This window comes from Anopheles maculipalpis, chromosome 3RL (assembly GCF_943734695.1).
Source record: "Anopheles maculipalpis chromosome 3RL, idAnoMacuDA_375_x, whole genome shotgun sequence".
Lineage (NCBI taxonomy): Eukaryota > Metazoa > Arthropoda > Insecta > Diptera > Culicidae > Anopheles > Anopheles maculipalpis.
In genome coordinates, this window is record NC_064872.1 from 53,149,728 (window position 1) to 53,177,676 (window position 27,949).

Below are 27,949 nucleotides of genomic sequence, written 5' to 3' on the forward strand. Positions count from 1 at the left end.
CGGAATTTATTCCATTGTGTATTATATTCGACAGTTCAAGTACAATTCAGTACAAACTATAGGTGATGGGTTTTGGTTTGGTAAAACCAGCATAAAACCCCATCCTGAACACTGCTCCATAAGCAGGACTAAAATTTCAGCAAAACTAAAAGATGGACAAGCCAAATAAGACTTTCCATGCCGTGGTGTAGTTGTAATGCCAGAGTAGAAGATGCACTTTTGTATCTTGGATAATTTCAACGAAGGTCTCGAACGTATTGCAACATATTGAAGCAGTTTATTAATATTTTTATTTAGATATATATTTAGATTATCCGGATTCCATTATCTTAAAATGGAACCAATACTGACTATAAACACAACATTTTCAACCATTTGTGCTTTGCACCACACTGTACTAGGGTAACAGCAATCCGCTCCTAATCAAACCTGGGGTCAAATGGAAGCTAGTAGTTGTAGGCTTTTTAGTAGAGATATGGCCAAAAAGAGCCGATGTGATAAGAAGAAGCAAACAGCAAAAGCATAAAATCCCATGGATAAAAACCACCGGAGCGTAAAAGAGAGCGCACCGTTCCTCTGGAGGGCTCGGAGGCTTCCAGCACAGATTGCTACGTTCTGGCGCAAGAAATCTTTCAGCTAGCCCTAGCATGCCATCACCTTCCGGAGCGAGCAAGAGAGCAGCAGCACCAGAGCGAGAGACCGCGAGAAATGAAAACGCAAGAGCATGCGTGAGAGAGCGCAATAGGTCGGTCGGAAACGGAACGCTGAGAGAGTGAAGCTGCAGACTGGATCCGAAAGAGATAGCGGCTTCACTGCTAGAAGTGAAGTGAAAGCTGCCAGCCGTGCGTGCGAGCTGTGAAAAAGTGACCACCTTGTGAAGGTTGTTTTATTTTTTCTTTGCCGCCATTGCAGCGCCTTCCGGTCGTACTTTCGTGCTTCCGGTCGTATCTGGTGCAGTTTTACCTGTCTCGGTTTATGGTGTCAAAAAGTCGCTGTTCGGTCAGCGTGTTCAGGGAGGTGTTGGATTGCGCTGCGAGTTGCAGGATCGAAGCAGTCTTCGTGCGTGTATGTGTGTGTATGTGTGTTTGGAGTTGGTTGGTATTCCCGATCGCAGCAGGTTGCATTTGTTCTTCAAATAATAGTGGTCCCAAATTTTGCGTGTGCGTTAGTTCGTTGCTTCTTGAAATTGTGCTGGCGGAGGTGGTACAGTTCGAATGCCCTGGAGTACATTCCCGGAGTGGGTATGATAAGCGCCGTCGCCGCCGCCGCATTGTTCTTCCGACAAAACGTTGATCCTAAAGCACCGAAAAGCTGTTGTGCGGTATCCGTTTTGCATGCCCAAAAGGGAATGAAAATTGTGAAAATTTGAAAATCGATTCCGGTGTGTTTTTTTTTTTTTGGACAGGTGGTAGAGATCGAATCTCTCCCCAAAACTCCCTTGGGGCTGAAGAAAACTGCCGTCCCTTTGCGAAGCGAAGGAAACACACACAACATTTTGAGCAGTGTACCGTGCGCGAGAGTTGAGAGAAGAACAGCCAGCCGTGGGAGAGCGAGCCGTGATTCAAAGGAAATCACTTTTGACATCAGGTGTGCTGGTGCGTGTGGGTGTATGTGTGTGTGTATATGGTTGGTAAAGGTGCGCTCACGGTGCTGTGTGCGTTTGTCACGTTTGCGTCGTTGCCGAAGTGTGCGCGTGTCGCGTTTTTGGTTGGTTGCGCTTTTGTAAACGTGTGTGAGTGCGGCTTAGCCCCCCTTTGCCACTCTCCAACGGTCGGTGTCGTAAAGCCTAGCATGATTTGGTCCCACTTCGGCCACCGACTTCAACACGCTTGGTGCCTGTTTGATAGCTGCGTGTAATAGTGTGCATGTGTTCCGTGCATGTGTGTTGGATATTTGCGCTATCCCCCCCTCCCATCATTCTCTTGGCCTGCTTCGTGCGAAAGTTGTTTCGATTGATAAATTTTCTTTCCGAGAGCAGCAACCAACGCAGTGAGAGCGGGAGCCCAAGCAAACCAGCTTTCCAGGGGATGATGTGTAACAAGTTGTGAGAAGCCCGGATCTTACCGGGAAAAAAGCGAACCTCAGCTTCTCGGTGCGGAGTGCAAAACTCTGTGAGCTTGAAGAAAATCTTCCAAAAACTGTGAGCCCGCTAGAGAAGGAAACTTTTTTTTTTCCTCCACCAATAGTACCGTGCGTGGAAGAAGAAAGTGAAATTAGGTTTTAATTGATGTTTTTATTTTTTCACCAGCAATCGTTCTTTGATAGTGCAGTATTTTTAATCCCATTGACCACACAGGATTGAGCTTCCTTGAAAGCTCCAAAACAGTGCGTGTTTTGATAGTGAGCCTAGTGATTGTTAGCGAAGTGTGTGAAGTGCGTGAAGTGTGTCGTAGTGTCTATGCAACTAATTCTTTAAATTAAAAACACAATAAACTGTCGAATCAAAAGGGAAACAGTAAAGGATATTGTGTGCGCCATCGCCATCTTTAAGTAGCGGACAAAAAGGTAAATCGCTCGATCTCACAAAAATACTACACCTTAGGCTCCTCTTGTGTTTTCTTGTTTAATTTATGTCCTTCAAACCTTGTCCTGTGCCATACGAAACGTAGGGCTTTCTGTGAATCGGAGACTTGAACGGGTATTTTCCGGGTTAAATTTTATGTTTCGTCTACCTACTGTGCCCTTTGCATGCTGTTGATCGAATGGTTACCTTAGAAATGCGTGTGTATGCGTACGATACACGCTAGTGCTATGCACACTTTCATACGACTATGTCCAGGTGTACTAGGACGAAAAGCAATCGCTGTAAATGGCTTCATTGACAAAAAAAAACAGTAAATGTGTAGGAGAGTGAGAAAGAAAGAGTGATGAAAAAGTGAGAACGAGAAAAGAAGAGAGAAGGAGAGAAACGACATTGCTAATAAGGATAGGAGAGGGTTTAAAGGTGACAAAGTTGAGTAAATAGCAGGTGGGCAAAACTTTTGAAAATTTGTATTATCATACAAAAGGGTAACATAAAAAGTAAAGTCTTTTTAAGAAATTTTTCATTTCAAATAGTCTCATGAGACTTGTATAGTAAAAAAAACTGTACATCCACTACTTTACCTGGTCCAAAAACTTTATTTATCCTGACCAACCACGGGGCCTCTCGGAGAAGAAATGTCCAGCCTCAAGTATTAGACCCAGTGATGCTAGTAGGCAAACCGATGGTTATGGATGTAGTTGTTGTGAGCTGATGAAGTGTTAGTAATAGGAAAACCAAACAAATTTTCATTCCACACAGTACGCACAGGTGTGTGCTTTTACAAGTTCTGATATATCCTTTTCACCAATACAAATGCAGCACCAAGACCAGACCGATAGCTTAAACTGGCTGGTCCTTAGCATATATATAAATGTAAAAAAAATCTTCATATTTTCGGAGCATGAACTTTTTTGAATAGATAACTAAAATGTTATTAGTTTTTGAAAGACAAAGAAAAACTCGTCGAACAGGGCAAGGTTTAAAGAAAATTGGTAAATTGTTATACCTTTTCCCAATTTAAGCAATGCGTCTTGGTGTAATAGAAGCCAAAGTCAATCTTCTTTTTTGGTATTAAATCTCGAGATGTTTTGTCTTTCCATTTCTGGTCTGGTCCATGTCTTGATTTTATTCGTAGCTATGCAATTACAGGGTTTCAGAGGCTAGGTTGAAGTGGACAAACGTCAAGAAGAACTGGACAGTCATATTTGAAATGGTTGGTAAAACAGTTGGAAGTTGGATTTTGAAAGTAACCGTTGAAATACACATTTTTTGTAATTTACATGCATAACATGCAGTCAATAATAACATTAATATAGTTTGTACTTTGAACATGTTTGAAAGCGGTAAAACAAATGTATATGAATTTTTGTACGTCTAATTTTATATTTTTGAATATTCGATCCAACCACTTTAACCTAGCGTTTGCCCAGTTTGACTTGACCACTGTCGAGAAAGGGCGACGATTGTCCAGTTCAACCTGCCCGCTGTCCAGTTCATCTTTAGCGTTGTCTAGAAATACCTCGCACTTGTCTAGTTCTACTCAGAAACCCTGTAATCCAGCCTTCGGGATAAGCTCTGGATGGGGTTCATTCATTTAATAGATAGAGATAGGATAATGAGGTAGAGTGTTTCTGCCATTAAGTATCTCTTTAAACTTCCCAAAAGCTCTTGTATGTGGTTTAGAATGCTACCGACATCCTTCTTCTTATTTGTCTTGGGTTCTTCACCTCGTAGTAGCTGAAGAGTCAGGTCAGTACTGTGTACGGGGAGACGGTTCGTCCGGGATTCGATATCTGATCCTGCCGCGTGAAGACCTGCACCGGTTACGCTTCTACCATCGAACCTCTCCATGCAAGCCGATAATCAATCAATACAAAAAGATAGTTTATGTGCTGAGAGTTCTATTTACAGAAAAAAGTGTTCAAAACTGTCACCGTATATGTTTTTCGACTTTGTTGTATTTCTTTAAACTCATACGATACTGCATTATTCGGCATTGGTGACCTTTTGCGGTGTGCTGTTTCCGCATTTCCATTAATAGATGCGTTCAATATTTTATAAAAGCTTTCCTGCTTAGCTACTTTTACCACCCATCCCGCTCATGCCGAAACCCTCCCTGGAAGGCGATCCAGAATCTCGTGAAAGTCGCCTCCATGCATGCGCCATGCGAACGATGTATTGCGGAATGTTCTTATTTCCTGCTGCATTTCCTTTTCAATTTCCCTTTGATATTTTTGTCTTTGGCTGTGGTTTACCTCTCATCGGCGTTACGTTCCGTAAGGTGGTTCCGCGTCTGTATGCCCAGTGTCAGGTGGTCCAACATCGTCGTCAACTGGAAGCGAAGGACAATCGTCGACGTCGTCGGTGTTCCCCCGGTCGATTTCCATTTTTTTTTATATGTGCTGCTGGGTGGATAGAGAGCTGTAAAAAGATTTGCTAGCGACCATTTAATTTCCCTGCCAGCCGTAGTCAGCCATTCGGTTGCTCACAGAGACGAAGGTCAGTTTTGGTGGTGAGCGAGGCTTTGTTTTGCATAACAAAAAGGACTTGCGCATGGACGTTGGACGTGCGGTTGTATTGGAAGGTGCGTGCGTAATTAGGACAAGGTAACGGCGTGGCCGTGAAGGCCTGTGGGCATCATCTGCCCGGAAATCCATACCACTTGGAATGGAACCATGGGTCCGGGCGGATGGTGTGCTGAATTCTTGATGGCGCAAGGGACGAAACATAAACCTGTCAACCGGACTATAAACGCGAATCTTTCGCCAAAGTTTTTGTTTTGCTCCGTTCCTTTTTTAAAAGGGCCAAAAGGAATGCGCCACAGTCGCGACATTTGGACTGGGGGGGGAAAGGTTACGTGAATATTTCATCAGGAGTAAGTTTATGTTCTGAAAGCGGTAACATGCCCGCACCGCTGCATCACTTCCGGAAGGCACTTTGTTGCGAGGACGCAGATTTACCGAGTCCGCCGATGGGGACGTTTCGATAACAGACGGTTTGTTGGGGGTACGCTCATAAATTTAGTACCAGAAACGGAACGCGCAGTACAGGCAATGCCTAGTCAATGGGACGAAGAATGTTTCTTTGTACCAGGCCAGTTAAGGTTGTCTTGCTATTGGAGGAAAAAAACTTAAAAAGCTAAAATGTCGAGGAAAGCGTGACAATGAATGACAGCAAAAAGTGTGCTGTGTATTGTAGCGCAACGGAAATTTCCTAAGAAATTCTATGTACAACTCAAGCACCCGCAGCTCGCTCAGTCAAAATGCATTCTTGGATTGCATTTTTGCCGTTCCCTGTTTCGTGTTGCGGGTCATTCATTTCAACTAAAAATAGTTTTGTGTCTCGTGAAGTACATTAGAGCAGGAATCAGCGGCTGAAGTGTTCACACTATTGCCTGGGTGCATATGGGGTGGAAGAAACAAAAAAAAAGGTAGTCGAAATGTCACGGGTGTGCTCTACATGCGTCATTTTGACGAAATAGGTTCACTTTATCCCCCCCCCCCCCAAAAAAAAAGAAGAAGAAGCAGAGTGCCAAAAAAACGAACCATCATTGAGCAAGAAAGACGGTAAGGTGGTGCTTGCTGATAGGGCATGATGATTGAATCGGTACTTGCGCAAAGGCCTAACGGCTTTCGGTGTTCATCATTTATGCAACACTGAAAGGTGAAACTGTGAAAAGTGGTACCGCTTTTCGGAGGGCATCAACTTTTAGCTGCACTAAAACTGCGGCACATATTGCACATATAGTTTGATAAAGCAAAATGTGCTTTTTTGGCGCCGGCGTTGCGGGCGAACCCAACGAAAGGGCGCCCAAACCACGTGTTTTTCCCACGGGTGTGTCTTGTTCGCACTCAGCCAGAACGAAGAAACTGATTATGCTGAAAATCTCCCTTCGTTTCGTTCGGCACATACACACACAAACACACACTGATCCCTAAAATCTTTTCAATTGGATCAGTGGCCCTGAATGATTTTGTTGACGGGCAGCTTTATGCACGAAAAGAGCATTAAAAATGGATACTTGCTCTCCGAAGGGCCGTACACCGTTGTCCTGCCTGCCTGCTTGCCTCGGTTGGCACAGGAGTAGCCGTAACGTCTGCTATCGATCGAATGGCCGGGGTTTTTGCAGCGAAGAAGTAGTCCAAATACTCCATTTTTTTCTCCTATTGTGGGGCGCTCCATATACCTTAAGGGAAATACGAATTGACACACGCATCGACAACACACGGGGTTTCGAGAGTATTTTTGCGGTTGGTTGGTGACCATTCGAATGCGACGATGTGAAGAGGCCACCGTATCCGTCCGACGAAGAAGCATTCAATATGCAAAAAAGGGTACACACAAACACAAACAAAAAAACGAGAGCTTTAACTTTTGGGCTGCCTTCGATCGGTTAGGGATTTCGCCTCAAATGGTTGGCAACTTTGGCAGATTATAGTGGGGTGATCGTGTGTCCCGGTTTCTCCCTATCAGCATCATTCGGAGGTGTGATTATGATGACTCATCTATTGCAAGATTATCACATCAAACTGTGTTGCCAGAGGGTGAAGGATTTTCGGTTGAAATCATGATGATTCCTAATGGTCAATCCGATTCGTGAACAGTGGTGGACGTGTAACGGGGAAACCGTTTTGCCTTGATGACGAGTGAATCAAGTCACTGTTTGTGGTGCTGACAAGAGTACACGCAAAAAAAGGAGTCCCAAACCTTCATAAAGTTCCTGCCCTTCTTGGCTTGGCTCGGTAAAAGTAAAAACATGTTATCCTACAATCGTGAAATATTACAACCAGCGGTACCATGGTGCGGTAGCAACAACATCTTGTTTCATCATTATTCTTCGTGTTTCCGTTTCTTTTTTCCGGCCAAGAGCATTCGTCTCAGTGCCACTTGAGCGTGTGTGAGCATGCACACTAAAAACAACGGGTAAAGAACAAACTCAAAGCAAAAAAAAAAAAAAAATTAAAATAACTTCAATGTGGCGTGAAACGTCGTATTGTTGCTGCTTGTTACTCGGCTCACTCTCTGCAGCGGGATGCTGTTGGCGTTGCTGTGCGCGCCCAATGTAATGCCCATAAGCAGAGTTGTGGCATCATGATAGTGAGCTCCGGTGGTTGTGGACGAACGAACATATATATGAGGCTGCTAAACGTACCTTCGGCACAGCAGGTTGTAGAAAAATCTTTCCAAACACAAACCAGACACTGAAATTGGACTGAAAGAGCTTGGGAAAGGTAGGCAAGGAAGGTGTTAAGGTATGTGGTTGGAGCCTTTCTGAAGAAGGAAACAAATTGGTGCACATGATGTGCTGTTGCACATTTCAGCATGGCGAGTGTAAGAGTTTTTATTGTCACAGTTTTAAGCGCTTGGTACGACATGTCAATGTTTTGAGGCATGGTTTTGTAGTTTTTGGCTTATTTTGTTAACGATGCTTGTCCAGCGTTTTGTACGCATTGAAGCATGCCTGGAGGCGGTAGATGGGAGATGTATGGATTTTGCATTAAGAACACGAACACGAAATATCGATTGAACAGAACGCTGTAGATAAAGCTTATTCCTAACAACGCATTAAGGACAAGGATGGCAAGATAGGCAAAATAATTTAAATATGTTCTCAGTTGTAAAATTTGCTTGCTTGGGATCGTATACAGGGTGTTCAATAAGTTCGAATACAACTTTTCATCGATTTGTAATTGTGCACTCTGTGTATTCTGTGTATTAATATTTTTGTCAGCTTTAGTATCATGTATAGGCTAACCGTTGCATATGGTGTCGACTAACTGTCACTTAGTGTGTAAGCACTGTGCACGATGGAAAAGTACTGCGATCTTTTAGTAAAATTGTTTTCGGGAAGTAAGCTGCCCAGCGACATATTCCGGCGGTTGAAATCTCACGGGGTAAAGCGGATTTTTATTTATACTACCATCCGTCGGTACCGGGATATCAACTCGACCAAGGACCGTACAAGATCCGGGCGGCCACGTTCTGCGAGGACACCAGCAGTCATTAAAGTGTTGAGGGAGCGGATCCGTCGAAAAATGATCCACTCGCTCAGGAAGACTGCTGCTGATATGAATGTGTCAATCGGGACGACTCACACTATTATAACGAAGGACCTAGGGTACAAGCCGTACAAGAAACGTAAAGTACAACATGGAGTAACGGAAGCTGCAAAGAAGTAGAGGCTGGACAGATGCAAATTAATACTTTCGCGCCACGCAGGTCAGGAGTTTGTGTTTTCCAATGAGAAACTCTTCCTTTTTTAGTAGTCTCACAATAGTAAAAATGATCGACTGTGGTCGCCTACGCTGGCCAGCATCCCTCCGTCCCAAATAAACATCCTACGGTTCCAGAATGCCGCGTCGGTGATGGTTTGGGGGGGCCGTATCCAGGCGTGGGATGCTTCTACTGGTTTTTATTGAGAAAAACGTCAAAATTAATGCCGCGTACTACAAAACCGAGGTTCTGGAGAAGGTTATGACTCCGGCTTTTCAGGATCTCTAGATAATGGCCACCCAATTCCCCGGATCTCAATCCCCTTGATTGCTTTGTGAGGTCATACATGCTGGCCAAGCAAAGCGAGTATAAAGTGAACACAGTCGACCAATTCAAGAACGTTATTTCCAAGATCTGGGACGAACAGGTGCTTGCCGTTTGCGATTCGTTTGAAAAACGTCTCAAGCTCGTGATAAAGTACAAAGGGAGGGTGCTCCCTCCTGATATGATACTAAATATCCAAAAAGATACTAAATAAACATGGCTTCAAGAAAAAATACTCAAAAAATTATATCTTATGTTTACATTTTTGGAGCTCATTTTGAAAGTGTATTCGAATATATTGAACACCCTGTATAGCGCATATCGCACATTATTTATTGAATAGCGATGAAATTCGCCAGTTTATGCGATGTACGTTTCGCACAGAGGTGGAAAAGAATAATATGAAAGACCAGGGGGGGGGGGGGGGGGGGAGGTAGAAATGGTTGCCCACCCAAAACCAAACTGTCCAGGGCATCTCACGCGTTGAACATGATGATAAATTCATTATTAGCCATCCGCCCAGAACTCCCAGCGCGGCTGACACAAAATGGTTCGAGGTCGAGAACTTGCCATCAGCAAATTCCAAGACGTTCTGGTCGGTTGGTTGGTCGAAAGCGGTGAAACGAAACTACTTCCCAACGCGCAAATGCCAGGGGAAATTTGGGCGCTATCCTTTTTCCGGGATGTTTCTGGGCCGTGGAAAAAGGTACTCCTCCTCGTTACTGTGCGGAGGAGGCTCCTGTACGATATGGGATAGTTTTCTTTTGTTGAGCCACCATTATGCTTACCCACGGTTGTGCTGTGCTGCTGGTAAATAATGAAAATTTAGGAAGGTCGCGAAATTTACGACACCGATCCCAAGCATCAAGCTTCCTTACATTGTTGTCATTGTGGTAAACGATCTTGAAGTGCTCTACATGGCAAGCAAGCGCAAAGAAAGGTAGGATGGGTACAGGGGGCTATCGAGGGGGTTGAGGGCCCTGTTATGGAGTAGAAGTTGCGACATGAGTATTGCTGGCGCGACCGTTATCTCACGAGTTTTAAGTACTTTCTACCAACGTGAAGTGCTGTTTCGCGTTTGCAAGCATTTGTCGTGAGTCTCACGAACTTACTGTCTACTGTTGAAAAGCCTGCCAGCGAAGCATAAGTTTTGCTGTGGATGTGTCACAGTATGATAATGTAAAGAAAAACTGTTATAAAATGCAATTAACCGGAAGCGATTCCACTCACCAATTTTCACGCTGTGTTTTTTCAGAATTTGTGTGACGCTTCTCTGTGTCTGTGTATGGCTGTCGGTTCCTTGACAGTTCCTTCGTCATATATTCTATAAAGATCTGTTTTGAAACTGCCGCAGCAACAGACTCTCATATATTGTGTTCCATGCAACTAACGTTCTACGTGTGGAAGGTCACTGGAAGGTTGTTTTTATTTTCCGTTGATTTGATAAATATACAAAGCCCAACAGTTGCTAATGGTAGTACCATATTAAATCTCACTCCTACAGTGCAGAGAAAATAACAAACTTGGGTAATTTATGGAACAGTTTAAAAACGGTCATAAGACCAACTCCGACAGCTTCACTCCAACAGCAAATGTTGTGCAGACCGATCATTGGAAACGATAGAAGCAGCTCCTCACACCGGCAGGGTAAGAAGCTTCATCGAACTCATCACGAACGTCTTGTACGAATTAGAATCAACAATCGACGGGTGGCTATCTGCTGCACTGGAGTGGAAGTGTAGCTTTAAAAAAAGAAAAATGCGTAAATTTATAGTTTCAACCTCCCTCGCGTACAGACGTTCGATTTTTTTTCGATGGGTAAAGAAAATAAAATTAAGCAAAAAAAAAAAATGCTTGGATGAGGATTGATCCACGCACTTTCGCGTTTGTATAAACAATCGAAATGATTTGGACTCGGTTGGCAAATGCTCTCTGTAAGAGCACGGTTTCGTGGAGAGTATTTAGTTTAGTTCATTTAGAAAAATGACTCCCCCTTAGCCGATAGGTTACATGATGGGTTAAGTAATACAGCTACAGACCATCAGGCTGCATGAAAGCAAATAATTCTCTAGTCTACGAGGTGTTTGAAATGATTCAGTTCCCAGTAGCGTTGGACGGACTTATGTAAACGTGCGGGATGCTGTGCTAGCTTTAGCACGAAGGCCAGCCAGGAACGAAAGATGTCTACGAGAGTTTCTCAATGAGCGGTGCCTTTTCGCTAAGCGGAAGCCGGAGAGCGATACGTCGCGGTTTGCCCGTTGCAAATAAATCCGTCGTGACGACGCATTCATGTCTCACGTGCTAATGTGTTCTTATTTGTGACGCAATTATAACCCTCTACCGGCCGTTAGGACGTTTGGACGGGTAGGTTTGTACCATTTCAAGCATAACCCATGTTTGGCAGGAAAGCGCTATTGGATGGTAGAATATCTCACACCGGCAACACAACGGTGTCGTGCAAGCCAAATTAACCCATTTTGACCATCATGTGACCAGCACAAGCAAGAGAAGGGGGGCGGGCGCGCGCGGGTAACGGGCGCGAAAGGGGTGAAGGCTGCATAGGTGGGGGTGAGAGTTAAGCGTAATGAGTGTGAGATCGACACAAGTGTGTGCCGTGTAGTGGAGTCGGTACGACCACGTGCATCGTTTTGCTCTTATCATCGACCGAGATTCTTATACACACAGATGCTAGTTCGCATGTGTTGCTGTGTTGTCATTATGGCGTCCGATAAGGAATTAAAATTATGATACCATGCGTAGATTCCCCATTTGCACAGCGGCAAAGTAAAGGATGATGGTGCTTCACGAACGCAACACGAAAGTCCTCTCATTGTGAGTGGGCTCAACTGCGTGGTTCCTAATTTTTATGTGCTTCCAGAGCTCCAGTTCGAGGTGTGTATGGGTACAGCATACGGCTTTTTCAGTGCTGGCTCCTCGTGTCTTATCTCGTTCATCTGCGGCTATACCATTTCCACTCGCTCGCTACTGATTCGCTTCACTCAGCCGGACTCACTGGCTATTTAGCGCTGCCACTGTTGTGCTCTGTCTACCTCGTGAAGGTAAGCATCTCGTACACCTTGTGCGGCTCTTTGGTGCATCTGGTTTGTCTGTAATGCTGTGACTCGGCATGAGACTCGGAATGTCAGGGAGATGACTTAAGCTGCTGTACTAGCGCTGTCTGTAGTGGTGTTGGTGGGCTTGGCGTACGTGTCAAGTAGACGTCAGGTGACTGTTGTCATTCAACACGTTAGAGAGATTCGTCGACAAGCAAGTCGTTACCATTTGGTTTAGGGTTGGCCTACTCACGATTTCTCTTAGTAATTGGTCATGTGTTTGAGCAGGATGCTGTATATTGAAATGGAGATCATGCAAGAACCTTAGGATATCAGCCAGTTTGAGACAGTTTTAATATATAATAAATGTATTTACTGGAAACGTTTGATATGGCTTTCAGCAAATCACAAAATGATGAAAGGAAACACGGTACCCAGTGTGTGTGTGTGTGCTAGCGGGAAAGATGGGTGGCAAAAATAAATAGTCTACGAGCAATAAAACAATTCGATTGTTTACGCAAACATTCTTCCGATTCGACTGGCAAACGGGCGCGGGAGGCTTACGAGTTTTGCATCACGCAGCATTTGTCAGAGGGAAGGTCAGTTTGATGCTGGCGAGTGAGATGGCGAGAGCCGGTGGAACATGGGGCCCAACCGCCGGCGCCGCTGGTACGCGTTGGAGGGCAGTGTAATTGTAGGAAATAAAGCGTTGGAATCTATGTTATTGACTGTGTTTTAACAGCTTCTGCCGACCGGCTAAATGGTACCTTCTCGCTGCTCTGGTTTTACACGAGTGATTTCTCTGTGCTTGCGCTCTTCAAACGGCCTGTGTATCGATTATCGAACGCTTCGTGATGTCATGGTACAGAAATGATACCGTCGACGGGATGGTAGAAGAAGTGGTGCACTCATTCGGTTTGGTCGTTTTGCCTCGTACGTGCTTCAAGCCCAGGTTCTAAGACGTCCCTCGGCAAGATGTATGGTGCCTTCGTGATTTTAAGCTAGTTTCAGTGCACGAAGGCGCGCGTGTGGAGGAACACACGTTCCGGAAAATGCTTTGGAGAAGAGCAAAACAATTTAGCTGTAGAATTTGCTCAAACACGCCACGCCAGTGGTGTACGTATCGAGAAACACGTACATTATTTTTAATTTATGTATCTGCCGTAATAGTTTCGTAAAACATTCACAACAACGATGTGTTGTTATCGTGTGAAAATTGAATGCAATAATATTATGTAGTTTCTGATGGTTTTCTAAATGAAATCGAATTAAAAACACTCTTTGAGGTATCCCTTTGTCCGAAAATCGATCGATGAAACATAACTAAAAACCCCGACAAATTGGACAACATCCGCGGTTTCTAAGCAACAATCTTCCTAATCAAATAAATTGATTGTAAAATCAACTTGGCAGTATGCTAAGCATCCTGCAATATTGAACCGTGCACCATCGCATCTGCTAATAGAAAACAATTGCTTAGACACTTAGCGCTACATAAAGTCGACCCCTTGCTGAAATATCTCAACTCGTTCGGTTTTAATCCGACTCTAGGTAGAGTAGCAAAGTAAAATCGGATAACCATTCTTCGGCATCGCTCTGGACATGATTGCGAATTTAATTAAACTCAATTAATCGACTCGAGGTTTGGTTGCCGAGGGAAACAAGAGCCGTTTCGTTACCGGGTCTCGTTTGTCTTTTATCGAAGGCCCTGGGAGATTAGATCGAAATCGGGATTATTAGTTGTTAGGGCGCGATGGACAAGGGCAAGGGAGGGTTGAGGATGGAATCCTGGTGTCATGACTTTTCTACTTAATTGTTCCACTGTGATTTCCTGTTGCATGTCGGACGTGATTTGCTAGACGTATGAGAGGGTTTTTGACTGATTCTGTTGACTTGGTTGTTAAGTCGAGGGAAATTTCACACTTTACACATCCAGAGTTAAATGGCTTAATTGTTCTAATGCGTTGATTGCTTTTACCTACTCTTCTCCCGTCCCATTCTACAGTACGCAAGAACAAACGAACTATGTCGAGTCAACAGAAGCATCGAATTCAGGTACCCGACGGGCTAAGGGATGTGCTGCTGGAGTTCTCGATAGCGTATTTGCTCGAGCAGCCGGGCGATGTGATCGATTACGCGGTCACGTTCTTCACAAAGCTGCAGGAAGACCGCAAAACAACGATGATCACGTCAGCCGAACCAACCTCGCCGGACGAGAGCATAATGTCACACGACGAAGGTAAGTGTTGTTGGGTAATTTACGTTTGTTGAGCTTTAATTAAAACCCTGCCGTGGTGCGTTTCTGCAAGCTGATAACGAGTACCATTCGCGACGTTATTTTCATTCACGACGAGGCTTTAAAATGTAATGCAACTGTTTTCAGTATTAAGCGAAATGAGCGGTAGTGCCGTGTTCTAAAGCATGCGCTCTACCGCGGCCAATATTCACGTTGATGGAAATGAAAATTTTCACCGTGTTGTGTGTCTCTGCGTGTGTGTGTGTGTTTGTCTGTTTGTTGGTATCCATGTGTTGGTTCGTTTAGTTGGCAAGTGTTCGCTGCCAGCTTTCTATCCAATTTGGCACGCTTCTAGCCAACAGTGCCACAACGACTTCGGCCGGCTCTAGGCTGTCCTGCTTTTCAAGGATATCCCAAAACATGATTATGCCCTATATTCGCTTCACACTCTCCCCCACGAATGGACGTTTGCCCATGTGTGGGTGCGTTTTTTTTTTGGGTTTTTTAATAGAAGATTTGGTAAAATTATTGATTTTTTGTTTTTCGTATAGAAACCTACGACGCAAAGGGAGAATAATAAATTGTTTATAAGAATACGCCGTCGGGCTGGTGAGATGTGAAAATCACCACTTTCGTAAAAGCCTGAAGAGCGGTTTGACGCTGATAGCAGACGAATTGGTTGGTGGTAGGAAAACTGGGAAAAGCAAAACTACGAAAAGAGCGTCATTGGCTAGAACAATGTACGCATCGAAATTTTTCCTATTTTCTGCATACATTTCCGACGTTTTCCTAAGGTCTCTTCGTAACATTTGCACGTTTCGCGCATCCACGTTCGTATGTAAGGTCTTCAGGTTAATCTCCATCGCCGTTCGCGCACGTCAAAAGATGCGGCCGGTGAAGACGTTCGCACCACCGTGCACGTCGGCATGCCCCCATGTGGTGGTAGGTTGCTTGGTCTTGCTTGGCGTGAGAACAGGGAGCTAGGAGTGGGTCCAATGGTCCCGCATACATGCGTCACGATATTATACGTTCGCGCGTGGAACCATATGTTCGTGAATGATTGTTTACACCCTGGGTTTTGCGGATCTTACAGCGCACAATGCGTTGTAAGATAAGAACACAACACGACCTGTATGCCTATCCTGGTGGTGTTACACAAAGTATTCATTTTGCAATTTATTGCATCGTGTCTTTACTGCCGGGTTTCGTGTCGTCTTGGGAATGAAACCAGTTGGCCGTTGCGAGTGTTAGGATGGGAATGGTTTAATTTTGACTGGTTTTGGCAATCCTGTTCATATGTTAGTAAGCAGACGATTGTGTGAGATGGGGATTGGCGGCGGGTGTTGATGTAAAACAAGCACAACTCGTCCTTCCTTCGTGTAAAATGCTCTTACTGTTTAGTATCTGCTTTAGAGTACGTACATCAAACGCGTCTTACTTGCAGAGGCTCACCATGTTTGCCGTTCATATTGTTTCAATGTTACACCGGTTGGATCGCAAGCTACTCCGGATACAATGGCATCATTCATAGGCCTCTTCGCTTACATTTCCATTGCTTAACTCCCCCTTAAAGTATTTGTTCAGCAGGCGGGAGTATGAAACCGTACTCAGAAGTAGAGGGAAAGGTTTATGCACAAACAGAAGTGCGTACGTTCCGGGAGTGAAGAAGTCTTTACTGAATCAGCTGCCTTATCTTACTGGCGAGTTATATTTGTGTTGATCGATTGGTTCATAAGCTCATTCTGCCACTCAAGCAGACAATTGGTGCTATAGAAGCGTACCTTCTTGAACGAGTTTTTAGTACAGTGCTAGAACGCTTAATTTTTATCGAATGTGATGTGTTATATGCCCGCCAAGCTTTCGATAGATTTTCCCTCAGCTGCGACTATTCCTCTCAATTTTCATCTAAATTTTAGGTAATAGCTCATTCACTACCATTGCGAAACATAATATCAAATATTTGTATAAAAATTTTGATCAGATAAAGCCAAGAAGGCGATTAGTGAGAAGTGAGAATATGAAAAGATCGGTCTGGAAATGGATCGGAGGAAGCCCTGATGCCCAAGACCTACATATTAGGCCTGTTTGCCAAAGCCAAACGGAAAACTCTCCGACGGAAAGACTCTAACGAAATGGAAATTAAATTTGTATTATGGTCATTCGTTAGAGTCAACGAATGTTTCGTCGACTTTTTGCATACATTCATACAGGAACAGGTCGCTCAGTTCATATATTCACAGTTGGTTTCAATCGAGTTATACCTATCTTTAAATGCTAATTTTAGAAAAGAATCAGTAATTAATTAATTAGTTTGGTTTTGTGATATACTTTTTGTTGGTATTTAAACTACCGTTGGTTTTTTTTTCGAAGAGGTTTGACGTTTCGATATTCGAACTGAGCAAACGTCACGTTGCGCGAAGAAGAAACAGTTTCAGTACCAAAAACACAACGTAGGGCAGAGGCCACCAGAGCAGGATTTTTGTAAAAGAGAGCGAAATAAAGAGTTCACGAAGTAACTAACACTTTTTGTGGTGGACATTTTTTCGTGACGGACTTTCGTGGTTCTTGCTTCAGAATAATTCCTGCAAACCACCAAATAGAATCCCTAAAACGACTTCAAAATGATTGTCATAACATACTATACTTTCCGTTGCACTTGACTGACGGAAAACTTTTGGTCTAACGCGCGTTTCCGTTTTGCTCAGGCAATTCAATTTTTTTACTTTCCGTTTGGCAAAGACCTGTCATCGACTTTTAAACGTCTGATTTTGCCAAACGGATAGCCAAACGGAAAGTTATAATACCAAAGTGACAATTATGTGACGTTTGAGAAGACGTTTGCATTTCACAATCAGGCCTATTATCTACCGAACGATGAATGATTTAATCCAGGGGTCTCCAAACTAATAATTCCATGCGGCCCGCAAAACTTTCGATTTCGATTTTTAACGATGATTTTGTTAATAACAGTAACAGTTTTCAGCAATACACACACATTGTCTCAGAGATCCCTTTCTGATGATTTGTCTCGTACTTTGTACAATACAAAAAAAGTAATTTCAGTCCAGGAAAGTTTTCAACTCAAGTTGATATCATCACTCACTTGCTTGAGGTGGTGAAACATATACGCTCTATTAGCATAAACGAAATAGCTACACAGTTTGCGCATTAAGTCAACTATTCACTCCCGATTTATGGGAATCCAGCCAGACCCGTGGATATTTTCGCCAAGCTGCGTTAAAACTTTTGCGTTGTGCGCTAAATATTTAGATATTAGCTGTGTACTTCATCCCGTAGTTAAAATAGTGAATTTCATTCGAACACACGGTCCGAATCATAGACAGTTTAGAAGCTTGTTGAAAGACAATGAACCAGATTATCCAGATTATGCCTTATAACACAGCAGTACGATGGTGGAAAACTTTTCACAAGAATGCTTGATTTAAGAAAGGATGTTACGAAATTTTTAGAAACAAAGGGCAAACCAGAACCGTTGCTACGAGATGAAAACTGGCTATGGAAATTGGCATTTGCAGCAGACATAACAACTCACTTGAATTTGCTGGATCTTAAACTTCAAGGACAGGACAATCTTATTTCCGACTTGTACACTCATATTAAGGCATTCAGACTAAAACTCAGGTTATTTTTACAACAGCTACAGATAATAAGCTTAACACATTTTCCAGAGTGTCAAAAATTTAAAAAACAAGCAAAGGCAGAATAGCCAGTTGATTATGCATTTGATTTAATAACTAACCTGCAAAAGCAGTTCAGTGAAAAGTTTTCTGAAGTAGACGAAACGGCTTCAGAAATTAGATTTTTTTCAAAATCCATTCGAAGCAGTTGTTTTGGATCGTCCCAATGAATTGCAGTTGGAGTTGATCGAAATTGAAGCGGATGATAACCTGAAAGATAAATTCAAAGAAGGACTAATTGATTTATACACATTTTTGCCGAAAAATGATTTTCCAAACATGAGGAATTTTGCATGTCAGTACATTTCACTGTTAGGAACAACATATTAAGTGCGAACAAACATTTTCTCGAATGAAATACGTAAAGAATAGTTTGAGATCCTACTTAATGGACAAACACATGGAATCTACACTTACGATAGGAACGTCAAATTTGAAACCCGAATTATCCGCAATTAAAGCATCCAAGAAGCGATGCCATCATTCGCATTAGTTTCAAATGATTAATACAGAAAAGTACAAATTGAATTCAACTAAAACGTTTAAGAAATAAAGACAATGTGAAACACAGTGGCAATGCAAAATAAAGAACTATAAAGACAAGAATGAACAACAAATATTGTAGTATAATTTTGCATTGAACCAATTTTATAAAAAAGTTTCAAACCAGCTTTTTCATTATTTAAAATTATAATTATTTTCTCAAACAACCACATCCGACACCACCCCCTCCGACCCATCCCCTCCCTTCCCTCACCATCCAAATTTAATGCAATATTATTTTTGCAGATGATGGCCCCCAGCTGCGGCTATTCCACTCAAAGAAGTTTGGAGACCCCTGTGTTAGAGTATTGAGTCCGAAGATTCCATATGATTCAAACATAACCATGATATACGGCTTTCCGATATGTTTAAAACAAATTAGCATCGATCATTGAAGTCCTAGTTATGTCCGCCAAATGCCAAGGGCGCCCGATATACGTCAATTTGTTTTCAGACTGCAGCCTCAATTCGTGGACCGGATTGGACTAGAACTAAATGAAAAATAACTTCATTTTCATCGATTGATTTTGCTCGTTCCATTGCCGCCCTTTGCCATGCCCGTGGAGCTCTGTAAACACTACGAGCTTAAGTGTTCCTCGCATGTCGATTAGGATGTTAGTGTGATCTATCGGGAGCGGCAGTTGGATGGCGTCTCTCAGTGCGTCCTCTCTGTCGCATCAACCAGACGGTCGCCAAGCGAAGCAACGTCCCAATCAATTGCCTAGTTTCGCGCACAATCGTTCTGTTTCGCTAAAATATTCAATTAAGAATAGATAAACACAATCAGTGGAAAACGCAACCATTGAACGTGGCCGCGGAAGGGCTCCAACGGGGCGGGGCAGGTTGTGGGTATAGGGCAATTAGTGTTATTATTGGTGAGCTGAGAACTCTCCGGGGTTCTTTAGGCACGCAGCCATGTTCGGCATGAAGATGTCGTTAGTTGTCAATTGGCCTGAAGCACGGGGGACCCGTGGCTGCCCTATATCCTTGAACCAATCTCAATTGCTACGGCAAAGTACCGGAGGAGCTAAATTTAAAAGTGTGCGCTTTGCTTTGCCGCGAGACAGACTCTATCTGATTCTATTATTCGATTTTACGGCAGTGATTTTGCTTTTTGCGTCACCAGCGTGTAAACCTACGACCTTTGTGTGTGTGTGTGGGAGGGAGGGGGCGGGGAGGATCATAAAACTTGATTGTATTAGAAAAAGTTATTTACAGTGAAGTGGGCTTTGCACGTCTATTCATCGTTCTCTGTCGAAGTAGCTTAATTAATTAGCAATAATTCTCTAGATTCGAACTCAAAACACCCACAGTTTTGTTTGCTTGTGTTGAGGTGTTCAATGGCAACACTACCATTATGCGATAATCATGCTCAGGCAGCTGCTGAGTCTTGGGACTAGAATCTGAATCATGTGGAGCCAATAGTGCGTGCGTCGTTGATATGCATCGCACGTTTTTCTCAAGTTGCCGTGCGGTGCTCGATGCACGTCCTCGCTAAGTTGCACCATCGATGCATCGGTCTCGCCCTCGATCAGGATTGCGGAGTAGTGATATATTACTTGCTTAATCACTTCTATTTGCTGGCTAGTTGCTGCATCTACACGTGCCCATGTACATTCAGGACGCGTACCAGTGAGCCAGCCGTGCAAAGCTAACGTGTACGCTGTTTGATCTACTTGATTCGATAGCAATAAATGGATTCCCGCAAAAGCTCAGGTTGGAGGTGCATTGCAACCAAACAACGACGGTGAAAAAACTGTCTTCGAAAAGGGTACGAGGAAGGTTACGGCTAATGATGCTGGTGATGAAGATTGATGAATCTATCCGTTTTCCGTTGATATTGCTAGCGCCATCGATGGTAAAAGTTGCCCGTCGTCCACTGCAGGAGAGCATGCAACGCAAGCTGGCGCGATAAAATTGTTGAATAATCAAGACATCATGTTTGTAGTGTGTTGCGTTGTAAATATTGTATTCTTTTTTTAAAATATGCTGCAGAACTTTGCTAATTAGTGTCTAACGTATTATAGGAATTATTTTCCCAAAAAGCAATTGCTTTAACGCTTAGTTGGGGGAATGTATTCTCCAAAGTGGACTTATCCAAGAAAGCACAACATGTGCATGCTTATTTCTTGACTTGACTTGATTAATTATGTTCTTATTTTGTGGTTCCTTCTATATTGTTGTCATCAGAACTCTGCAGAAATGTTGCGATCTGCTAGCAAAGATAGTTGCTTTTCGTTTAGGTCACACGACCCTTACGAGCTAAACCGTGCGGTCGTTGTTTGCGTCGCGTAATTCTTGTGCGTGTGGCCTGATTTGGTCATGCGACCGATGCAAAAGCTGTTCAACCGGGCAGACGGGGTGAATTTATAATTTCGCGAACCGAGAGCCTCGGTACCGGTTTGGTGTCGAGTCCTCATTACATCGCGCCACTGGTATATCTTGCGAATGCGCTTGCACGGGTATGACATCGAGCAAGCAAGCAACCAACTACCAACGGACGGATATGCGTTGAAAAGGGGGGGAGAGTCGTCGAGTGCACCAAGTCCGGTTTTAAACGTTGTTGTTTAAATTGGGATTGACCGAGCGCGAGGGCACAATATGCATCGGTGTGGTAGTCGCAGTCTTTCTCGTACGATGGGCACTGTGTCTGAGCATGTCACAACATCAAGATCATGCATGCAACCTGCGCTTGGCGGCGATCGTGTCACCAGAAGGCGCGCGTATGTAGATTGTAATCAAACACATCTTTCGGAACAATTTGTCCCAGTCCCCGTCGATGATAGGAAAAGACTACAAATTAGCTGGACGATTTATTGCTTCTGGCGATGGATTACAAAATACTTTAACTGTTCAGTAGGTAACAGACACAGGGAAATGGAAAAGATAATGTGCGGCGGGCCAAAAAAATCCTCGACCACAGATATAGAAACCCCAAATATTTTAGCGAATCAGCAGAAATAGATACAAAATCATCCAAAATGGTTATGGAAGCCGGTGCGATTGATATGGAAAATGTATACTAGCCGGTTGAAGAGTCGAAAATGTAAACAAACTTTTTTACAATAATTACCTAGTTTCTGCGCGCGAAAACCAAATGAAAATTGAATTCAAATGGTGATACATTAAAAAATATTTGGTTTTTACCAACGAACGACAAAAATTAAAAATCCGCATCCCAAAAACATGCTAATATTCGAGCTTATTCATTTTATTCAAAATATCCGCCCTCGGCTTCTATTATGTCCTCCACCCGTCTCCGGAACCGGAAACAAGCCCTGGCGACAGTTTCGCGGGATAGGGCCGCGAAAACGGACCTGAGCTCCGCCTCGGTGTTGCTTGAGGTTCTGTCTGGCACTTTATCGTTTTGGAGGCTGTATGGCACGAAGCGGAATCCTGCTGGAACACGTACGGTCTGCCGTTGGCCACTCTCGCGATCCAAGGCTTTACGACGGTGTCCAGCATGGAAATGTACCCGTCCGCGTTCAGCCTCAGCCCCTGCACGAAAAAGTGGGGCGGCATCACGTCCCCTTCCGATGGCACGCAGGAAAACACCATCACCGTCTGGGGGAACTTGGTTTGCGGCACCCGTGGCACGTCCGCCGGGCAGTAAGCCAGCCACCGGTTGTTCTGGGTGTTAACCGTGTCGGCGGTTGTCGCGTCCGGCGCGGATCATCATGATGTATGTGATCCGCCTCCACAATGTAGTCTTTTTTGGCATTTTTTATCACGGGATGTTTTCGCTGCTTGTTCCGTACACAAAAGTGTGCGCTGTCGAATGACGAATTGCTTGTTTTCCTATGCCAACTCCATCACGAGTTATAAACAAAAATGTAACTGTCAAAATTACCCCGAACGCCCTGTATATGTTTTTGTGAATATTATGTATTGCAAGTATTATCAAAATAGCAACGTGTGTTAATTATTGTTGCTTTTTATTATAAAATATTAACGTAAAAAAGTTTGTTAACATTTTCAACTCTTAAACTACATAATATACATTTTCCATATCAATCGCACCGGCTTCCGTAACTATTTTGGATGATTTTTGGATGATTTGGTTGCTAAAACTTTGTAGTCTTAAGAAATGTACAACTTGGACGGCTCTCTTACACATTCAAACTTCAATGTGTGTGAATTGGATCAATTTTATGGATTTATTTCTAACCCTTTTTTGTTTTGTTTCTTTATAAAAAAATATTCTTCGTCTTTTGTTAGGTAATTTCAATAAGTTATTTTTGGGAAAGCGTCCGTTTTTATGAGTCGTTTTGAAGCACATAAAAGATTCGTATAGCACACGAATCTCCCCTCGACAGAGGCACATCACACTGTTTGGAAGGCTGTAATTCAGTGTAGAAGAGTGGTTGAATATTTCATACACTCAATGTGTGTATTTGCTATCCAATACCAAGCGATGGCTACCTACCGGCAAACATAGCACGGTGGGATGGTTTTTCAAATCAAGCGATTGAGTTTGATTTGATATGAAGCAGGATTTATGCGTGGATGAATGCTATTTCCTTCCCAGCTGCTCCCGGTGGATGGCGAGTTTGTGCGTGAAAAAGGGGGAAACAGCGTTCTTTGCGAGTTGAAAGAATCTATCATGAAGGTGTGATAACATATATTTTCAACCGGAGACAGTTACATAATCCATTGCCGAATGCTCTCGACACTTCCACCGTCTTTTCACAGCTGCTGATGCTTATTTATTCAGAGATTTGGTTCAGTGTTTTTTTCTTTTTATTATTTCCTTCCTCGTGCTTCGTGCAAATTATGTTTCATGAGAGCATTTTTTGTTGCTTCCTTCTGGCTATTCGTTTGCGCAAAATACATTATCGGAAGCCTTGCTGATAGACACGAAAATTGGACGAAAAAGTCAAGGAAAAATTGTTGCTTCTACTCAGCGTTCGGTATTGATTTAGAAACGGTCGGTCGAAAAATGAAGCAGCAGCCGAATGGAGCCTCCCGTTTTTCATAATGCGACGAGAGAGTCCATAATGATTGATGATTAGAGAAGCGGGAAGCTGTGCGCAAAGCAAATGATGTTTGTTGCAAAGTCAAAGGTCTACTTGTTGCATATTGAACGCAAGCGGAACTGATTGCGAGGGATGAAATATATCGAAGATTGTTTGTCATGCTGTTGAAGATATGTCTGTGCTGATATGAGGATGTAGAAGAAGCGACAAATGTGTATTTGCCTTTTGGGAAACGATGACTAGTCACGATGACTTCCTAGTTTTGTATCTACGTCGGTATTCTTATCCGGATTATAGATTACGGTTCATGTTGCCTTACGTTTGCGTCTTCATTGCTCGAAATATAGGAAAAGTTTATTTATTACAGTGAATGTAAATGTAAATTTTCTACCCAAAATTAACTTTACCCTCAGTTATAAGCTCTGTGGATAAGTTTGAAGTATTGCGTCGAGTTTTATATTTCTACTGGACAGCAACGTTCAGTTGTTGAAGGACCTTCCTAATGCTCACAACTTCCGATATCCTGCTGCCGGACGGCAAACGCTTGTATCGGAACGCTTTGATGAACAGTTTCCGACTACATGTCCGACTACGCAAAAAGTTGGCCTCAAATTTGGCTGCACTGAAGCGACGGACGAGTATATCGCCAAAGTAGAAAGTTTAATTACCTCCAAAATGGGCGCTCGCGAGTGTAGCTCGCGCACTGCCCACGACATCGGTCCGGCTGTACTTCAAACGAGCACATAAAAGCAATTTAAAGATGGCAACCGGGAGGGACCCGAAATGAGCGGCCGCCCGGTCCAGTGTGGTTGGTAGGTTGCCATTTATTCTTTTTGTCCCTTCTAGTTGCGTGTTTTTTGGAGTAGAGAGGCGAAAAAATGACTGTTGTCATAATTGGAGTTTATGTGTCTTCTTGTGACCTATTAATAGTGCCGTAGATGTTCGGCCGCGGCTATCAGGCAGCGTAGATTGGTTTAATAGTACTTAGGTACGCAGTGATGCAACCAACGTGAACGCTGGTTGGGTTGGTGAGATTATGATAAAAAATAGAAGCGTTAAAGCGTACACCTTGTCGCATTTGTTACATGGTGAAGGTCAACGGAATATAACAGTGTAATGCGGTCCTGGTCGCAGATACCTGTGGCATGCAGGCCTGTGATAGCATGCTTGAATAATCTTCTTCAGTACGATTTCGATCGAAACGAAGCTGAAGCAACTTAAAAGGATATTATGAGGAGCGTTCAGTATTAAAGGAAATAAAGGTTTACCCCGTGCGTATTCATGGCTTGAAGGGTGGCAAGCACCGTGAACGTATTTTGGTTTCTCGGTGGTATTATATCTTACAGTCGAGATAGATATCTGTCACCGTTCGCGGGAAAGTGGTCTGAAGGTACTATGTATTTCCCTCCCATTCGCAGTAGCAATGAACCATGTAAGCATAGATTTACATCGAGCCATGTTGGTGTAGTATCTAGCACAGGAGTATGTATAATGTCTGCTCTTGTTGGCTTCCTCGCTCATTGGAACCTGGTGGTAGGGGTGCTTGTTGAAAACTGTAGCTTTTGAAAAGCACGCAGAGTGTAGACACCCACCAAGCAAAGGATGACTGATGAGGATGCCTGTCGGGTAAAAGTGAAACGAACCGAAGAGTTTAATATTTTCCCCATGTCTCACTCGTTGCAAGCGACTGGGGCGTTTGTTTCATTTTTTGTAGTTGCTTTATTTATTTATTTGTTCACTTCGCTCGGACAGGATTTTTCACTCCAGTGACCGTATCCCTTTGACCGGGTCGAAGCAACAGGCAGGGAACTTTTTTTTTCTCCACTCGCCAGAGCTCCAAGTGGACAAGGACGATGGTTTTGCTATCTTTCCCAGACTCCGAGCGGGAGATCCTGAAGAGCATTTCGCCGGGCAAGGGAGTCAGATATTGATTTCTGTACTACATTGCCGTACCGCCTGCCGACGATGGCCTCGGATGTGGTGCCGTATAGCGTGTTTACTTCATTCCGTCCAGCAGCAATTACCGACTCCACACGTCGTTCCATTGCAGGACGCAACACACTCCTTGTCGGCAGAAGTTTCCCCCGCAGCTCTCTGCTAACCTCGGGGGGGTGTGCCGGGTTTGGTCCGAATCGTTCGGAAAAGATCGACTTCTTTGAGTACCGTGTGGTCAGTCGCACGAAGGAGCTTGCAGTGATCGGTCATACAGAAAGGTTTCAGGAACGTCGTCCGACCAACGGGGTTTGGCTGTTTTCGGTTTGCATGGGTCTGTGCAGGCGTATATGGGCATCATCGTTCAATCGAAAGATTCGTTAATGGTCTGTACGGTTGATTTGGGGTTCGTGCAGATCAAGCTTTTCAATCATCCTCCGGTCCGGTACGAAATGACAGTGAAACACATCGTGGTAGACGTACGAAAAATGGTTGACATCCGATCGACCCGAACCAGTAAAACTGTGCAACACGTGGGCTACGGAGAGCTGAGTGAGGCCCTGCATCGTACGCCCGATCGCGGACTGGTTGCGTTCCGGCCAGTTGGGCAGAAAGAGTGATGTGTGTGTGTGTGTGTTTGTTTCATTATTCAATTCGTTGTGAATATGGTGTTTAGTCTGCCCCCCTGTCAATATGTATGTAGGCGGACCTTTAAAAGGCAGGGAGTTCGTAAGGTTTGGTGAAACAGGTTTCTTTTTTTTCTTTTTGCACAATGAAACATGGCAAATGCGTTTCGGGCCCGGCAGTTGCTTTATTTGAATTGTGCTCTTTTAGCAAAGTGAACTCAATCCTGAATGCATTGTGTCGTAGGAAGAATGGTGTCATTGCAGTGGACAGATGACTTGTTAGTGTTTTATCGAATGTGCAGCTGTACAGAGGTGTTTACCTTAAGCTGTAGTGCAGTAGTAATAGTCTGAGTAGAAGTGATGTTTAGTGCATATTATTTAACACGGCAGGTGACATGTTTGCTACATATGTTGAATGTGTAAAATGTTTGATTGAATAAATTTGGCCCATTTTTGAGGTGCGCCTATTTAATTTTTTTTTGTGCGTCGAAAATGGCCCCGGAAATCGTTAAAAGTAATTATTAAAGAATGAGGAATTAATCACAAATGTTAAATGGATCGAAAACACTGGAAAGTGTTTGGGCGGATTTTTCGAAAGAAATCTCGAGGTGAGATCAGACTTGTTGAAATTATCGCACAGTCAAATTTTATGTTTCAAAATTATCGCACAAAAATCTATAAAGTTACTGTGGCTTCTGCTGTGTTGTTATAAAAGTCATACTGTAGTAGCTGCTTAAAACATTTACTGTATAGAAAATTAAGTCCAGTAAACCGTCCTTCTTGAATGAAAAGAAATATTGTGAATCGTTTTTTTTTATTAGAATCATTTTAATACTGATGTACGTTTGCGCACTATTAAACGTTAAGATAAGATCATGATTAAGCATCCATAGTTGACATATTATCTTCACATTCGTTTGAATCTAGTGTTAAGCTCTTCACATTTAAAAAATCTGTATTTTTTGCCGTGTGTTTGGATGTGTTTTCCTGTGTTAACTGTGGAGTACTTTCGGCACCGTCAGATTAGCAGCACACAACGCACAACTTACACTCGGCTCGGGTAAAAGGATATAAGCACCCCTGCACTAGAAAGCAACATGTCCGTACAGACACAAAACTACGACGTGCTGTCGTCCGTAAACGGTAAGCAAACTGGGCTTGGTGCCGCATCTTTCGATGGAATAATTATGGGATAAGTGCAGCAATCATGTACACCGCTTGATGGACCATTTTCTCGACAATTAAAGCCCAACAACCGGAGATTACATTAGTGGTCGTAATAAGAAATCAGGATCTGATGGAATGGTTTTAATTAGATGGATAATTTCGGCAATTCCTGTGCTTTTCTCCCGTTCGTTTCGATTTAAAACTCAAACAAACCGGGGGCTGCTGAGGCTATCTTCAGCATTATGTCTTTCAAGCAATTGAATTTGCAACATTAGGCATAAGTACGTCGAATTAGAAGCACTGTGACAATGTTATCTGGTGGTATTTTCAGACTTATTGAGACTGATAGCTCGCAGTTCCACTGACAGCAAGCGCTGCTCGTCGTACGTGCGGGTGTGGTTTTCCACTTTACAATGTCGTTGTTTCGACTTGTCGCCCCGCTATCAGGGGGGGGGGGGGGGGGCGCGCAATGGCCGATGTTATCAGCAGTTGAACACCACCAACAACCACTTTTATTATGGTAAATATTTGTGATAACGGGCGCGCGCGCGCTCGCTCGACATGTACTTTTGGCTGTCTTTGCACTACCGGAACATGGAAGAAAACGGCAAGCGGTGGTGCTGTGACACGGGATGTTGTAACTAGCAGCCAATTTTT

General features: G+C 43.4%; 1 protein-coding gene across 2 annotated transcripts in view; it reads left to right on the forward strand.

Moving 5' to 3' along the window:
- Nucleotides 1–2,440: 2,440 nt before the first annotated feature.
- The window catches only part of LOC126562467 (cAMP-dependent protein kinase type II regulatory subunit), a 32,431-nt gene continuing 6,922 nt past the window's right edge, over nucleotides 2,441–27,949 (forward strand). For both annotated transcript variants that reach the window (XM_050218979.1, XM_050218980.1), the window contains exons 1-2: nucleotides 2,441–2,505; nucleotides 14,120–14,353. In XM_050218979.1, the coding sequence (XP_050074936.1) occupies nucleotides 14,140–14,353 (214 nt within the window). In that variant the 5' untranslated portion in view covers nucleotides 2,441–2,505; nucleotides 14,120–14,139. The remainder of the gene's footprint in view (nucleotides 2,506–14,119; nucleotides 14,354–27,949) is intronic.